Here is a 16,323-nt window from a genome sequence, read left to right on the forward strand (position 1 = left end):
TATACAGTGGCGGCTCGTCGGGGGAGGCACAGCTTCCCCATAATTTTGAGGTGAAAATGGGAGGAGGACGATTTAATGTTAATAAAATTCACAATTCATTTCAGTTCATGTCTCAGAATGTGTATTTTTTGTTTGTAATTTCACAGTTGTAATACCATAACGTGAAAGCGCTGCTTTTCTATTGCGAATGTGCCGAATCTGCTGATGTAATTACAACTGCTAATGATAGAGAAGAGAGGGGGAGGCCAGGGGAGCGCGGAGCTCTCGTGCCTCCGTTGGTAAAAAAATTAGCCAATCACCATCGAGTGTTCACTTTCAGCACTGAGGAGTGTTGAGAAAAGAAACCTCGCAAGGGAGGCTAGCCTCCCTTCTGATATCAACCAAGCATCATAGAGATGTAAATTACGTGATATTAGTTTGAACGTCTGCCGCTGCACTGATAATGTACCAAGTAGCCTACTTATGATGAGTCGTGATATTGAATATTTGATCGCCAACAGATTTACCAAGCTTTCATTCAAACAGTATATATACAAATTTAGGGAAAACAGCCTAAGCTGGATATAGGCTAACGTTACAGCAGTCGGCTTAATTAAATGGAACAACAGGCAGCTCTCTTTTAACACAGACTTTTAAGAAGGGATGGATGTTTGCTTCAGCTAGTGCAGTTCCTGTGCTATGACTGGGCCTGAAACCTGACTGAAACTTTTCATAGATATCATTCATTAGAAGGAGCATAACTGAGCAGATACCCCCCCCCCCCCCCCACTCCCCATATTTTAGACTTTGACAATTGGAAATTAGTGGAATTTGCTAATTCATTTGGATCCAGTTGTGGTTTCTTAAAAAGAGGCTTAATAATTCCCAACTTGAAGAATTTTGGTAGTTGACTGATAAAGAGGAGTTGATAATGTTGTGAGGAGGCTCTCTTGCTACAGGTAACACTTGCTACAGGTAACACTGTCGCCTCTGGCTTGCTTAGTTGGGGACACTTTTTTTTCATCGATATTGTTGACATGATTGCAAAGATACTATTTAAACTGAGCTGGATGTTGACATCACTGAATTCAATGATGAACTGTCTTAAACTGAAAAATTTGTGTTTACTATTGTCATTTTGCATTATTGACACTATTTTCCTAATTAATGCCGTTCAGTTGCTTTGACACAATCTGTATTGTTAAAAGCGCTATATAAATAAAGGACTTGACTTGACTTGACTTGACTTCTTACATTAATTTAGTTGGTATGAAATTACCATACCAAGCATGTTGTTGGTTTCATTTTATTTATTTATTAATTTTTTTAAAGCTTTTTCTGTCCTATATTTATAAAGCATTGTATTAGTTTTTGGGGGTCGCTAAATAAGATTGAATCATAAGACACTGCCAAAAGTTGTACACCTACTATTGTTTTTCTGATACTTTCGATTTTCTTTAAGTCATTACTACTAAACAGTGACAAAATACTCTGTTTGGACAAAAAAATTAATTTTTTTGTTATTCTTGCCACTGTACTAAATAAATACCTGGGATTGTTTGATTATTAATGGAGACGCTCAGCCCTGGCAACTTTTAGAGCCTGTCTATAGCTGGACATACTGTTTTTTTGTATGCAATTCTAAAGACTTCTAAATAATTTTTTTTCTGTCCATTTTTAAAATGTATTTATATAATATAATTATATTTATAAATATATATATTTTATATAATTTATTTTATTTGATGGGGGCAGTAACATGCTAGTGAAGCTAGCATTTCATTTAATTTTACTTGATTACATATGAGCGATCTTCCCGACCAACACTGGGAATGTTACTTGGCAAAACTTTATTTTATAGTGTTGTAACAAATACATTGCTAAGTAATATAGAAATATTCAACAACAATACAATGTATAAGTACAAGCAGGTTTTTTCAGGTTTTTAATGTAAGAGGAGATTAAATAGAAGAATAGAAATAGAAGATTGTAAATAGGTCCAGTTTTCATGTTGACTTTAATTATAAATATTTCATTTATAGTCCAAGCAATAACTCTGTCGATTTTTCTTTACACATTATGTAATAAAGAGTCTCTACTCAGTCTCTCTATCCACCAAAGGGTTATTAGCCTAAAACGGCTGAAGACCTCTGGTGTGCTCTCATTAACATGTGTGCATGTTTTGAGCAGAAGGGGGCAGACCTTACAAGATAATGGAGGATCCCAGGCTGTGATTGGCTGTTTTTTTCTGTGCGGGAAAATGTGAGGGGGTGGGCTTGCCTTTCTGGAGGAGGAGGAGGAGGAGGAACAGGAGAGCTGATGGAGTGTGTGTGTGTGTGTGAGAGAGAGTAAGCAGCCACACACATGCTGGTTGGTATGGACACACGACAGGCAAATGGGAAAAAAAATTCTAAAGATTGTGCTTCCTTCCAGTCCATAATCAGGTAAGGAAAAGAAAAGGACAAATAAAGAAAAATGGAGACAGATAGAGGGACACTGGTTGTTTGCAGACTGAAGAATGTGTGTAATCTCAACAGACAGGTGGATAGATGTATGCTTTGTGTTCTTGTGTGAAGGTCTGCTCACATGTGCATGATGAAGAACATGGTGATATTCCTATAGACTGTCACATAACATGGCTTGTTTGTGAATAGATATATTTGTGGTCATTTGCACAAACATGAAAGATGCAGCATGCAGGTCTTCACTGCATATCACATATATGTTTAATGGCTAACAAGCTTGTGAGTCTTCAATAACAGCTGGGACTGTATTTGTGCGTATAAAGTGCATGCACGTTTATGGATGCTTGCAGGTCTTCTCAGTGGCTTTGCTGAATCTGATGGTATCATGGTAACAGCTCAAAACGCTGTCAGATCTGTCCTCCTGCTAGTTTGCTGTGCTGTCCTCTGCTCCTGTATAGGTGAGTGTCTCTGATCTTGGCTCAATGCCCCATTTGTGCCTGAGTGAAATCTCATGAAACACACCCAGGCAGTGGTGGACGAAGTACTTGAGTAAAAGTACAGATCCATAAAATAAAGGAAATAATGAATATAATAAGGAAAATATAATTAGATTTTCATAATGATTTTTTTTCTTCTCAAACCTTGTCTGTGGTGTAAAAACACCCTTGGCCAAATGCCCCCAGAGGGCATCACATCCCACTTTGATAATTACTGTAGTTACCATGTTCTGAACATCACATCCTTTCTTTTTCCCTCAGATGTAATCTATCTAGGTGGTTGAATAAAAATATTTGGACTTAAAAAAAACACCTAAATTTAGCACCAGCAAGCTAGTTAGCTAGACAGTTAGCATTAACTAACATTGACTTATTTTCAGCATGGTTATGAATAATCATTACTATTTGTCTACTCGGCTAGTTGATCCAGATACATAGTAACTTAGGCTATGTGTGCTGACAAACAATATTTATTTATTTATTTAGTCATTTATTAGACACTTTTATCCAAAGCGACTTACAAATGAGGACAACAGAAGCAATCGATTGTAGTATTAAAACAACTAAAAACGTCAATATAAAGACAGACGTCACATAGGGCTAAATGCACTGGTGAACAGGTGAAGGGAGACAGCAGGCTCGTCCAGGGTGGGCACTAGTGACTCACAGGGCGGGCCAGGCCCCCCCAATGCCCGCCCATGGCGCCGGGACTGTGCTTGTAGGCTGTATTGTCAGTGGCACATGGATATTGCATTTGTTACTGTCAGTCTTTGCATTTAAATTAGTGACTGTCAATCCAGTTAATTTTAATTCTACAAAAATGACTTTATTATAAGATAAAATATAATGAAAAGCTCAACAGTGTTTGCACATTAAGAGCAGAAATTTAGAGCAGAAATCATTATGCCTGAAGCGATTCAGGGTGTTTTAATAAGTCATGATTTATATGTTTACCAACATTGATTATTACTTTATGATAGAGTACATGTCCACTGAAACAGTGTGACCTGAGGATTAATACATTTTCTAATCAGTTTTACTGGTTTATTTATTATCAGTTTTTATTGATTAAGGGAAACCAGACCACAGATATTGATCAATGGGAAAACAAGCTGAAACCAGAATACCATCTGCGGTTGTCTGTGAAATGAACAGTTAAAGAGCATCAAGATTTATAAGCACAGAAACTGAGCTTTGGGGCGGAGATACAATTGCAAAATTCAATCAATATCAAAATACAGAGCTGAATAATAGGCACAGAATGCAATCAATATATGCTATTTGGGTCGTGATAAATGGATACCAATGGCTAACAACCTCAGTTTTAGACAGAAATGAGAAAAATGACACTCACCGTGTTTTATGGCTTCTGGGTCAAACCATTCCCTTGAGACTCAGTGAGGCTAGATGATTGATTCGGTCTTATATTACACCCAGCTTCAGACATCCAAAAAACTGAATTCCAGAAAAAAAAATTCAAAACAGGTTTGTGTGCGTAAGAATAAATACATTCACACACATACAGGTGCATCTCAATAAATTAGAATGTCATGGAAAAGTTCATTTATTTCAGTAATTCAACTCAAATTGTGAAACTCGTGTATTAAATAAATTCAATGCACACAGACTGAAGTAGTTTAAGTCTTTGGTTCTTTTAATTGTGATGATTTTGGCTCACATTTAACAAAAACCCACCAATTCACTATCTCAACAAATTAGAATACTTCATAAGACCAATAAAAAAAAACCATTCATTATTCAACATATTTTTACTTACCCAAAAGTAGTATAGAAAATGTGAAGAAAAAAGGTCTATACTGTACATGCATATTGTCATTTTAGCAACATTCTTACAAAAAACTCGTTTGTCGTGCTAAGTTGTGCTTCTACTGTCATTTGTAGAGTTACTGCAAGTAAATCATTCTAAATAAGTCCCTTCTGAGGTTCCATTTCAGTTAGGACACTTTCATTAGATGTGACCGTATATTGTAGGCAACAGACAGCTCACTGGGTTTTTGGAACAGAGCTGTAGCATCTGGACCAATCAAACACACAATATATATTTTGTTTTTATATTTAACAAATCCCTAAATATAAGACGACCGCATTTTTTCAGATGTATTTTCAAGAAAAAAACATTGTCTTATATTCGGTCAATACGGTACTAAACAGGGCAAATTAGAATGTGACTGCAATTCCATAAAAGCTCTGATGGTAGTGTAAAGTTCTGACAATGTGCAAATTAAAGAACACAGATGCAGCCATCTCATTTCCACAGGAATGGATGTGGTGAGAAGTAGTGATGCTGAAACAACAATCTCCTTATCAAAATCTTGTCTTACAATAAACACATTTTTTTTTGGTCAGAATGAGAAGAACCAGCTGATGACAACCAATGTTTGGATGAAGCAGGTAAAGCAGGACTAATCCATTAACGTTTATCTGATTAATACGAAATATAAATTATATTTATTAGACCTTTATTTTGCTTTTGTCATTGTGTTCTGTTCTGGTAGTATTTAGTCATTGGTACACAACTGACACACATTGCTTTTTATTTGTGTGGGGATCAGCTTTGCAGATAAATCCATGTGTCTCTGCATTCAGGAATGGACAGACATGAAGCTCCGATGGAATCCAGATCATTATCTGGGCATCACCTCCATCAGAGTTCCCTCAGACTCCATCTGGATTCCTGACATTGTGCTCTATGACAAGTATGTGTTGGCACTCAGTGCCTACTGTATGAGTCAGAAAGGAAACCAGACAGGGACTGAACCTGACGTTTAACATTTCTGTTAGAACAAAAAATATCATAGAGATTCATAATATTTTTTTATGGATATTAAAATTTATGTTATGTATACATATACTGCATCGCATGACTTACTTATTTCATACATACGCCTAAACTGTGAGTAACCATTATTATAAAATACCTTTTTGAATCTGAAGAAGAACAAGAAGAAAGCAGTTTGGTACTAGATAGTCCGTTGAGCGTTCTTAAAAGAAGAATCTTAAAAATGTTTATTTTGAAGCCTGATAAAGTTTTATTTTTGTAACCTGACAAATGAAAACCAAACTGTTACACTTAAAAATGATGGTTTTACAAGTCAAATCCTTTGTGCTCGACCCCTGTAGAAATGTCAGAGAAAACCGTTAAAAAAATTATCGGTTACACTTTATTTCGATAGTCCACTTTAGACATTCTACTAACTATAAGTAACTTTGTAACTACATGTCAACTACATGTCAACTAATTCTCATTAATCTACAACTACATGTCTACTAACTCTCAGAGTAGACTGTTAGGGTAGGTTTAGGGTTAGTAGAATGTTGACAAAGAAAGTGTTAGAAGATATTAAGCAGACAGTCTACTAATACTCTACTAACTGCTAGTTGACATGTAGTTGCAAAGTTATTTACTGTTAATAGAATGTCTAAAGTGGACTATCGAAATAAAGTGTTACCAAATTATCATTTCAATTAGGTCAATATTTATTTCCCAATGTCTCCAACTTCTTGCCTTGCTTGTAAAAGTACAAAAATCTTGACTTTTGTGATTTGAAATGCTACTCTGAGTAAAAAAAGACAATTTTTACTTTCATTTGACTATATGAGAATGTTAATTTTGGACCTGCCTGTATCTCAGCTTGATGACTGAGTGATTCTCACTTGCAGTGCAGATGGCAATTTCGAGGCCACAGTGACAAAAGCGGCGGTGAGATATGACGGCACTATCTCCTGGACCCCTCCTGCTAACTATAAATCTGCCTGCACCATTGATGTGACGTTCTTCCCCTTTGACCTTCAGAACTGCTCCATGAAGTTTGGCTCCTGGACCTACGATGGTTCCCAGGTATGCTGTTTTAAACTGTTATTAAAGGCATGAAAATCCAATGTTTACATCTATAAAGGAAGAATTTACCTAAAAATTTACCTAAATTTGACCTAATTAGCTATCTGTAAATAGTACAGATAAAGTAACTGAAATTACTCATACTGTATATTCTAAGTCCTCTGAAGCATAGCTTTTTGTGTTTAATATATGGAAATGAATGTAACAACTGCATACTATTCCTTTTTTAAGGTGGACATTCTCCTTGAGGATGTACATGTGGACAAACGTAACTATTTTGACAATGGTGAATGGGAGATTGTGACAGCCATAGGCAGCTGGGGTTTGAGAATCCATCACTTACTCTGTTATTATCAGATGTCTTCCTCTTTTCTACACACTCTTCCTCATCATCCCCTGCATTGGATTGTCTTTCCTGACCATGCTGGTGTTTTATCTCCCATCTAATGGAGAGAAAATCTCCCTCTGCACGTTTGTCCTCGTCTCTCTCACTGTCTTCCTTCTGGTGATAGAAGAGATCATCCCTTCCTCCTCAAAGGTTTTACTCTTTTTAAGAATTCAAAGCTATATTAAGTGATTTATATATTTAATTGATGTGTACTGTATGTCAGTGTGCCACACATATTTTTGAATTATTTCACATTATTGTCAGCAATAACATTGCAGTGTTTTTCAGCTATTGGAAGTTCATTCATTTTAGACATTGAAGTGCTTTTCTGTATTTACTTTGAGGGCCCTTTTGTCATTCTGCAGTTGTGGTGGCAGATTCTGTCACTCACCTCTAGATGTCAAAAACTCCAACTGCAATGCATCATTTCTAGATAGAACCATATAAGTAACACTTTTGAATATATAGAATGGTATACATGTTATATCGGTAACACTTTAGTATAGGGAACAATTCTGACTAGTTGCTTATTAGCATGCCTACTATTAAAATATTGGCTGTTTATTAGTACTTATAAAGCACATATTCTGCATGACCATATTCAACATCCTTACTCAATACCTAAACTTAACAACTAGCCTACCTTACTAACTATTGTTAAGCAGCAAATTAGGAGTTTATTGAGGCAAAAGTCATAGTAAATGATTTATTAATAGCGGGAATTGGACCTTAAAATAAAGTGTGACCGATATATCTAAATCTATATCTATCTTAGTCCATATTTCCAGTTGTTCTGAACAGTTTTAAAATAACTGGTGTGCCACTGGGAGTGTAAGGAGGACCACAGAAAATAAATAATTTAAAAAAATAATGTTTTGGGGCTGGCAAAGTTACATATATATAATCCCTTTAATGAATTTAATTAACATACATAAAATCTTATATTAATACAATTTATTTATTTTTTTAAAGAAATATTGAAATTATTTATTTCCAGTGATGATTGTGATTATTTTCATTCTTTCGTTCTCATTTTCAAATTGCCAAATGACTTTTTGCTCCGCTCTTATGTTTTCTGTCCCAAGTGATTCCTCTCATTGGAGAATATCTGGTCTTCACTATGATCTTCGTGACACTTTCCATCGTCATCACTGTCTTTGCCATTAACATCCATCATCGCTCCTCATCCACTCATCACAGTATGGCACCCTGGGTCCGCCGTATCTTTCTGCACCAGCCATGTGGACCGCTACGCCACCACCGCTGCGAGAAACGGAAGAGAAGGTCTGGGCTATGGGAAGAGTTTGGGCCAGGATACCACTCCTCTGCTCAATGCAGAACATAGTCTGCGGGCAGCCTTAGAATCTACATCACGCTACATCACGCTTCATGTGGTGAAGGAGAATGAAGTCAGAAAGGTAAGATTATTATTGTCTCACTTTAGACTAAATAAGCTTTGAGTTCTAATAAATTCTAATGTAGTACCTCCTTTTAGGTTGTTCAGGACTGGAAGTTTGTGGCCCAGGTTCTGGACCGGGTTTTCCTGTGGGTGTTTCTCTTACTATCAGTGCTTGGCTCTGCTCTGCTTTTCATTCCTGTCATCTATAAATGGGCCAACATCATTGTTCCCAGCTATGCTGGAAGTACCAGCTAAAACACATGAATGTATAAAATTTAAAAATCTTTGGCTTGGATAAAGTTTTTACATTATTATTATATTTATTACTGTAGTCCTCAAAACATCTATGCAACTTGTGGCAATTGAGCGCTGTAATTTATGCTGTAACATGCTGCATCACGTTAAACATTGTATGCTGATTTCATTACAATAAAATTTACAATAAAAATTATTGTGTTAAAGTTATTGTGCTTCATGAAGATGTTATAAAAATTACAGTTTACTCCTAAAGGTGTAAATGTATATAATCATGGTTTTGCTAGGCTGTGATGTTAACCATAATATATGTCATAATACAGGGGTTTTCAACCTTTTAGGACATTTGTCTAATTTCACTCGTGCCCCCCCAACATCCACTACTGATCCCAAAACACAGGGGACTTTATCGTTTTTTTCTGGGACATTTCCTTCGAAAATTAAATTTAACCACAGTGCCCTCAGCGGCTCAGATGGAGGGAATCTATGGAGACTCCTATGTTTGTTGGTGCATCCCAAAACACAACACTTGCAATGCCTCTTTAGCACTGACATTGTTTATCTCAAGCAGCTACAGCAAAAAACACAACAAAAAAACAGTAATGATGGACTGCTGCTTCTCACTCAGGGCTGTGTCTATGCTAATAGGGAAGAGATCGTCACAAATGGGTGGGACTTTTTCCCTACGATGACATGTACGTAGGGCAGCGGTTCTCAATTCTAGTCCTTGCGCCCCTCCGCTCTGCATATTTTGCATGTCTCTCTTAGTTAACACACCTGATTCAGATAACCAGTTTGTTAGAAGTGAGCTCCGTGCATGAACTTTGTTCCGATTGACATGGTCCCTACACTGCTTCCTACTCCCTGAGCAGGGGAAATCCAGTAAAGTTTACTTCACTTCGGAACATTCATTTATGATCATCATGGCGGCATATTCTGTCTCATTTTTGTTCATATCGCTTGTTCTGAGACTGTTTATGAAAAAAAAACATTTTAATAACACACAATAAAATAATTATATACTTTGACACACATTAGTAAGTATGCTGACTAGACATATTTAAATGATTTTTTTCTCAGCTCATGTCTTTAATAATTCATTTATTTAAACCTGTGACACTGCATTGTGGTTCAAGGGTTAACTCTTGGTTATTCAACATCCAGTCCCTCACTCTGAAGATGTTCACTCAGAGTCTTTGTAACACTTGTTTTGCTTCTCACTAGCAAATTCACTTGACAACCCACTGGCTTCATCTAAGGGTAAGAGGGTTTTTTCTTCTATTATTTTGTATTTGTTTATTTTTTGTTCATATTTCTGTTGATGTGTTACCATTCTTTAAATAGGTCCTTAAACTTTTTTCTTATAGCCTCTCATTGTATATTTTCATCTTGTAAGTTCCATACTCCCAAATCTTCTTTGTCTATGCCTTTCACAACTTCATCCTTGCATCCTATTTACACCTAATTTATACAATATACATTAAGTAACTCTTTATGAAATATGCACTTGCAATTCAAATACTGGAACATGCTATTTAATCTTAGTGACTATAGATGTTCTTGTTTAGAGAAGTAAAATATCGTTCTAAAAACTGTTATCTAGTTATCTTGCAAAACATATTTTCAGTATTTTTTGTCTTGTTTTCCAGTAGAAATATCAAAACAATATAAACAAACAAGTATTGTTTTTCTTGTTTTCCATTAGAAAACAAGGTAACTTTACTGTAGAAGTAAAAATATTTTTTAAATAAAATGTAAAAGTCAAAAGGTTGGTTTTCTGTTGTGTGCAGCAGATTTAACATTTCAAGTTCCTAAATTTTTCTTAAACAGTGTAACACTAGAGAATGGGTAAAATCTGTTGAAGCCAGGCAACCAGCTTCATCAGACACAAATGCAAACACAATAAGCTTGTTCGAGATGACAAACACCTCGCCTTGAATGTAGATGAGAGTAGACGGCTGCAGCCAGAGAAAGGAACCAAATAAGAGCTGACAATTCTCTCTTTATAGGACAGGCAATCTACATGAACAAATGCAAATTAGTTTTAAAATATCACATTCACATAATTTGTTTCTAATTAAGCGGATGCATCCACAATGTATAGTTGATAATCAGGCACGCTGTTGATTGGATCTGATGTATAATAGAACATATTTACGAATTATGAATGCGAATTTTAAACTATTTTTAGCCTAACTATTTTTGGGTCTAGATTTAGGGGTGGGCCTTCATGATTTTAGCAAGTCGGCAAGGGATTGAAACATGCTCATCTTGCCTCCCCTGATAAGGAAATGGCCATTTTGGTTTTGAAAAGACATAATTGGGCCTGTCCTAATACCCACACTTGTGGTCTTGGCCATTTGAGATACACATGACAGGAAATAAGTGTGCAAAACTGTCCCATGTCTGAAAAAAGCCAAAGCTCAGTGCCCTTGAGCTAAATACACTAAATTCACACTTTCTCTAATGATATCGCTCAGAGTGGTATCTGAGGCTAAGCCTATGTTAAATTAATTAAATATTACATATAATTTGGTGGTAGAACATAAAGTGTTGCACATTGTATGTGCAGAGACAAGTACTGTATATATATTTTGTAGAACATTTGCAACTGCTTCTGATCTCGTAATTACGGGTAGAAGCACCTAAATACATTTTATCTTGTTACATATCTGAATAGACATTGAGAAGTTTATTCTAAAAGGGTAAAGTACTGAAAATCAAAATGTATAAACAAAGGTCTTTGAAAATGTTACATTCCACACACTTGCGGTCTTCTTGCTCACTTGAACACTTGGGCCAAAGATAGGAAATACAATGTGAAAGTAGACAAGTAGTTAATTGCAAAGAGAGCAAGTGTGGGTATTGTGACAGGCCCGTTCTCAAAGAGAAAGATAATAGAGGCACAAATGACAGGATACACTAATGACCCACACACCCCATATCTACAATTGGTCCTGCCCCAAATTAACCCTAACCTTGGTTTAGGATGATCAAATGGAGCAATGTTTTGATAGCAGCACAGACACACAGTATTTATACTTTTCAGGAAAATTAACCTACAAATGGAGTATTAGTTGTCACTGTGCATTGAATAGTAAATTATAAGAGGGGAAATTCATATTTTAGCTTAAAAACTGTTTTGCATTGTTTCTTGAAGGAATCTAATGGATCTAAGAGGGTACTTAAACAGGATCGGGTTTACTGGACCATATGACAAACCTGATCTGGACACATTACGCACCATCCATAAGCTGCATGTTATGACCATTCCATTTGAGAACCTCAGCATCCACTGTGGGGAGAAGAACACGACGGACCTGAACATCATCTATGATAAAATAGTCAAAAGCAATCGTGGAGGCTGGTGTTGTGAAAACAACCTCTTGTTCTCATGGGTCCTAAAGGAGATGGGTTACAAATACACCACACTAGGCTCCAAGGTGTTTAATAAGTTCCAAAATGATTTCTACCCCGTGGACTCTCATCTCATCAATATAGTGGAGATTGATGGGAAGCCTTACATTACCGACGTGAGCTATGGAGTGTCGTGCCAACTGTGGTATCCCTTAGAGATGATCTCGGGTAAAGATCAGCCGCAGCCTCCAGGTGTGTTCCGCCTGCTAAACAATGGGATGACGTGGGTTCTGGAGAAGACTACAAGAAAGCAAGTGGTCAAAGACAAGGCCTATGCTCATTCCAGCCTCATTGACAGGCGCCTGACGAAGAAAATGTATTGCTTTCCATTAACACCCCGTGAGAAAGAGCATTTTGTGGAGACCCTGGATTGCTTGCAGACCAGTCCTGATTCTCGGTTTGTGCTGAAGTCCATTTGCTCCCTTCAGACGCCCAACGGCTTCAGAGCTCTGATTGGCTGGACTTACAGCGAGATCACATACAACCCCGAGGAGGACTGTGACATGGTGGACATGAAGGAAATCCCTGACTGTGAAATAGAAGCTGTGCTGAAGGAAAAGTTTAATGTGATGTTAGTTAATAAGTTCACACCTAAAAACAAAAAAGCTAATTATTGCATGTAATACAGTACTGTACCATTAACCGTAAGTATTGTCAAGCATCTCAGTGACTCTCATACTTCCTTGAATGGCCTTTTCTTTAGGATGTGACAAACAGGTCTAACCAATAGAAGAGTTTCTGTGAAAGTCTAGCCCTGAATGCAGCACTGTTTCTGTGTGTCTCAATGTTTCTTATGATTTTGAAAATATTAATTAACATAGACATATAATCAATGTACTGTTAAAGATTGTTTAAAAATGATTGACTTATGTTTTGTCGCACCAAAGCAGTGAATTTACACGTCCACTGATTAAATACAGCTCCATATTTTGTGCCAACAACAATGTATTTTGAATTATTGGCTGACGAGAGCATAAAAATGTAGATGATATTTAGAAACAAAAATAAAATAATTCATAAATTTCATGAGAAATTGTAAATCTTTGTGTGTGTGTGTGTGTGTGTGTGGGGGGGGTTATCACCACTTGATGTCCAATAAAATTCAGGTTAAGGTTAGAATCTCCCCTTTAAACTATAATCGAACCTCACCCCTTCACTTACTAATAAAGTGTGTAAATGTTTGTCCAGGGTGCTGATAAAACAGAACACAGATAGCATTGTGAGTTAAAACTGGTTACTAACAACAGGTCAGGTTAATGTTTAAATTCAGCAGTTTTGAGTTTGCCGCAGTTAAGTAGTTTACAGCTAACATACAGCTGACATTCTCTCCAAATATTGCAATCTTGGATTTAAAAAGTTACCAATTATAATGCATCAAGTCAATAAATTATACTTGCAAAATATTTTTTAAATCTCTCTCTCAATTAATAACAGAAGGAAACTGCATGTACAGTATAATAATTATACAGATGTTGATTCAAATGGGTTTAGTCACGGCACAATATATTCGAAATATAAAATTACATTTATTTTCATTTATATTTATGTCATGTCTCTTTTATAGTTTTATATGTCTCTTTTAACTTGAACTCTTTTAAGTAAAATGGCTAATAATAGTATTAACTAGGAAATGTCACTGCACCATACCACATTGTTTTCAGTACAATTATATTTGAGTAATGTGAATATTCATAATTGTTTAAGTAATGTTTTTCTGTTAAGAAGATCACTGTTAAGCCAAATTCAGATACATAAAACATTTTATAAAAAATAAAACTATAGTACATAGGAAAGCAGAATTCAAATTGTATTATTCTGTATATCAGGGTTTCTCAACGGGGGCGGTTTGGGGAACATCAGGGGGAGCTGAGGTGTTCTTGAGGGGTGTTTGGTTAAGGCGAGTTTTCACCAAAGATGTATGAGCTGAAACTTGCAAAATAAAATGGTCTGACTGCCACATCCTAACGCCGTCTCTGTACTGGATGCATCAAAGCGCATTTTCTATATCAATTTGTCGGTAGCGCAAGTGCGTGGAATGCGTCAGAAATAGAACGCAGCATTCGTTTACTGTAGCGCTTGCGCTCAGTTACTGAATGATCGATTATAACGGGATCTTAAAGGATCCTACATAGAGGACCTACAATAATGTACAGTTTTTGAAAAATAATGTGTTTTTTGAACATTAAAGCATGTCAATATATTTTGTTACTCCAAATACACAAAATAATGATCTTTAAAAAAGCATCGTATGACCCCTTTAACGCAACGTGTCGCACCGTTCGCGGCCAGCAATGTTGTGTTAGCTGCTACTTCACACCAATACTGCTGCTTCTAGACTATGGTGTATCATTTCCTTAGCAACGACATTTTCCTTCAGTGTTCGCTTGACTTTCTGCAAGCATTTAGACTCGATAAAGCATGAGATGCCTATATATTATAAATAAAATACACTACCATTAAAAAAAGGACAGTAAGATTTGTTCATGGATTAATTAAAAAATATATTTTGTGCATTTGTTTGTTTAAAAAAACAGTAAAAACAGTAAATCTACAATTTGAAAAGAAAATGTTTTATATTATATTTTAATATGTGTTTTCCTCTCAAGCTAAGCTTCACTACTCCAGCTTTCAGTGTCACTTGTATTTGTGATCTTTCAGAAATCAGTGTTGCTTAAGAAACATTTATTATTATTATTTTTGCTGGCACACCACACTGACAAAAAAAGCAAGTTTTGAAATTTAAATGACTATAACAAATATATAAATCAGGACAACACTAAAATAGTAACTATTTTGAAAATGAGGAGCATATGTATCCGATCTTTCTACATCCCCAGCTCCAGAAAAGTTGGGACGTTTTGTGAAATGCCATAAAATCAAGAATATGTCGTTTGTTCTCTTTAACCTTTATTTAATTGACTGAAGTACAAAGAAAAAAATTCCAATGTTTTCACTGGCCAACTTCATTTTATTTTGTTAATATAAACAAATGTTGAGCCATGATCCAGCTTTGCTGGCAAAGACTGAGAAGCTCATTTTATACCCAAACATGACAGCCTCACCTATTACAAATTCACCTGCTTGCTGTGAACAGTTTCAAAAGTTTATTTGGTTATTCTTCTACAACCTTTTCACTTTTATTTTGCCTCTGTCCCAACTTTTTTGGAGTGTGTTGCAAACATCAAAATAAAAATGTGTTTATATTTACAAAATACATTTAAGTTGGTCAGTGAAATCTTTTCTTTGTACTTTTGTCAATCAAATAAACAGAAGTTAAACAGAATTAACAAATCACAGATTTAATCATTTTACAAAACTTTCCAACTTTTCTAGAAATAGGGTTGTACTTAGTTCCCTTCTGAGGGAACTTCGAACTGCATCCTCTAGAGGTCGCTATGGGGAACGCCTTCAGCATGACCAGTGTCTGAAGCATGCAGTACATCTAAACGTGACAATAGGCTTGTTTGAGATGAGCAAAATCTGCGCAGAACCGATCACCGGTTAGAATGCATGCTGGTTAGAAAAGTGTCCGAGTTACGTCCGACTTGCTCTGATGTCATGCTGACGTGTGCCAAAAAACTCTCGCGACGGTGAGGTGGCTGTGTCGGATTAGGCTTGTTTGAGATGCGCCTCACCTCGCCTGAAATGTAGGCGAGAGTAGGCGGCTGCAGTGAGGGGAGGAGTGAAATAAGCACTACTAGTGATGGGAAGTTCGGATCATTTTACCGACTCGGACCTTTGAGTCTCGTTCAGCAAAATGAACAAATCTTTTTTCAAGTCATTTTGTTCATTTTAGCAAAATATAATTAAAATGTTACGTGTTACTTCCCTAATACGTCTACTATTACGCAAACGTTGATCACACTACAAACAATACAAAACTGCTATAAGAAACAGAAAAGATGAATTCATTGTTTACCTGGGTCTTCAGTCTATGATTAGCTCACCTCACCTCTTATCTGACAAGCCTTCGGGTTTGGGCTTAAGGGTCTGTCACGTGATGAATGAACGACTCAAACCCGAAGACTCGAGAGATGAACTAATCAATTCTCTTTCCGGCTCAG

The 16,323-nt window shown here is 36.3% G+C and overlaps 1 protein-coding gene and 1 pseudogene across 1 annotated transcript in view; both read left to right on the forward strand.

Moving 5' to 3' along the window:
• The first annotated feature begins 4,521 nt into the window (after nucleotides 1-4,521).
• Nucleotides 4,522-8,842, forward strand: LOC107588540 (neuronal acetylcholine receptor subunit alpha-5-like; annotated as a pseudogene).
• An 862-nt stretch (nucleotides 8,843-9,704) lies between these two features.
• Nucleotides 9,705-16,323, forward strand: part of LOC107588554 (arylamine N-acetyltransferase, pineal gland isozyme NAT-10) — a 17,340-nt gene continuing 10,721 nt past the window's right edge. The window contains exons 1-3 of the mRNA XM_016276689.1: nucleotides 9,705-9,724; nucleotides 10,067-10,102; nucleotides 12,003-12,925. Of these exons, the coding sequence (XP_016132175.1) occupies nucleotides 12,010-12,882 (873 nt within the window). The 5' untranslated portion in view covers nucleotides 9,705-9,724; nucleotides 10,067-10,102; nucleotides 12,003-12,009 and the 3' untranslated portion in view covers nucleotides 12,883-12,925. The remainder of the gene's footprint in view (nucleotides 9,725-10,066; nucleotides 10,103-12,002; nucleotides 12,926-16,323) is intronic.

The sequence above is a fragment of the Sinocyclocheilus grahami genome, unplaced genomic scaffold (genome assembly GCF_001515645.1).
Source record: "Sinocyclocheilus grahami isolate Dianchi unplaced genomic scaffold, SAMN03320097.WGS_v1.1 scaffold105.1, whole genome shotgun sequence".
Taxonomy (NCBI): Eukaryota; Metazoa; Chordata; class Actinopteri; order Cypriniformes; family Cyprinidae; genus Sinocyclocheilus; species Sinocyclocheilus grahami.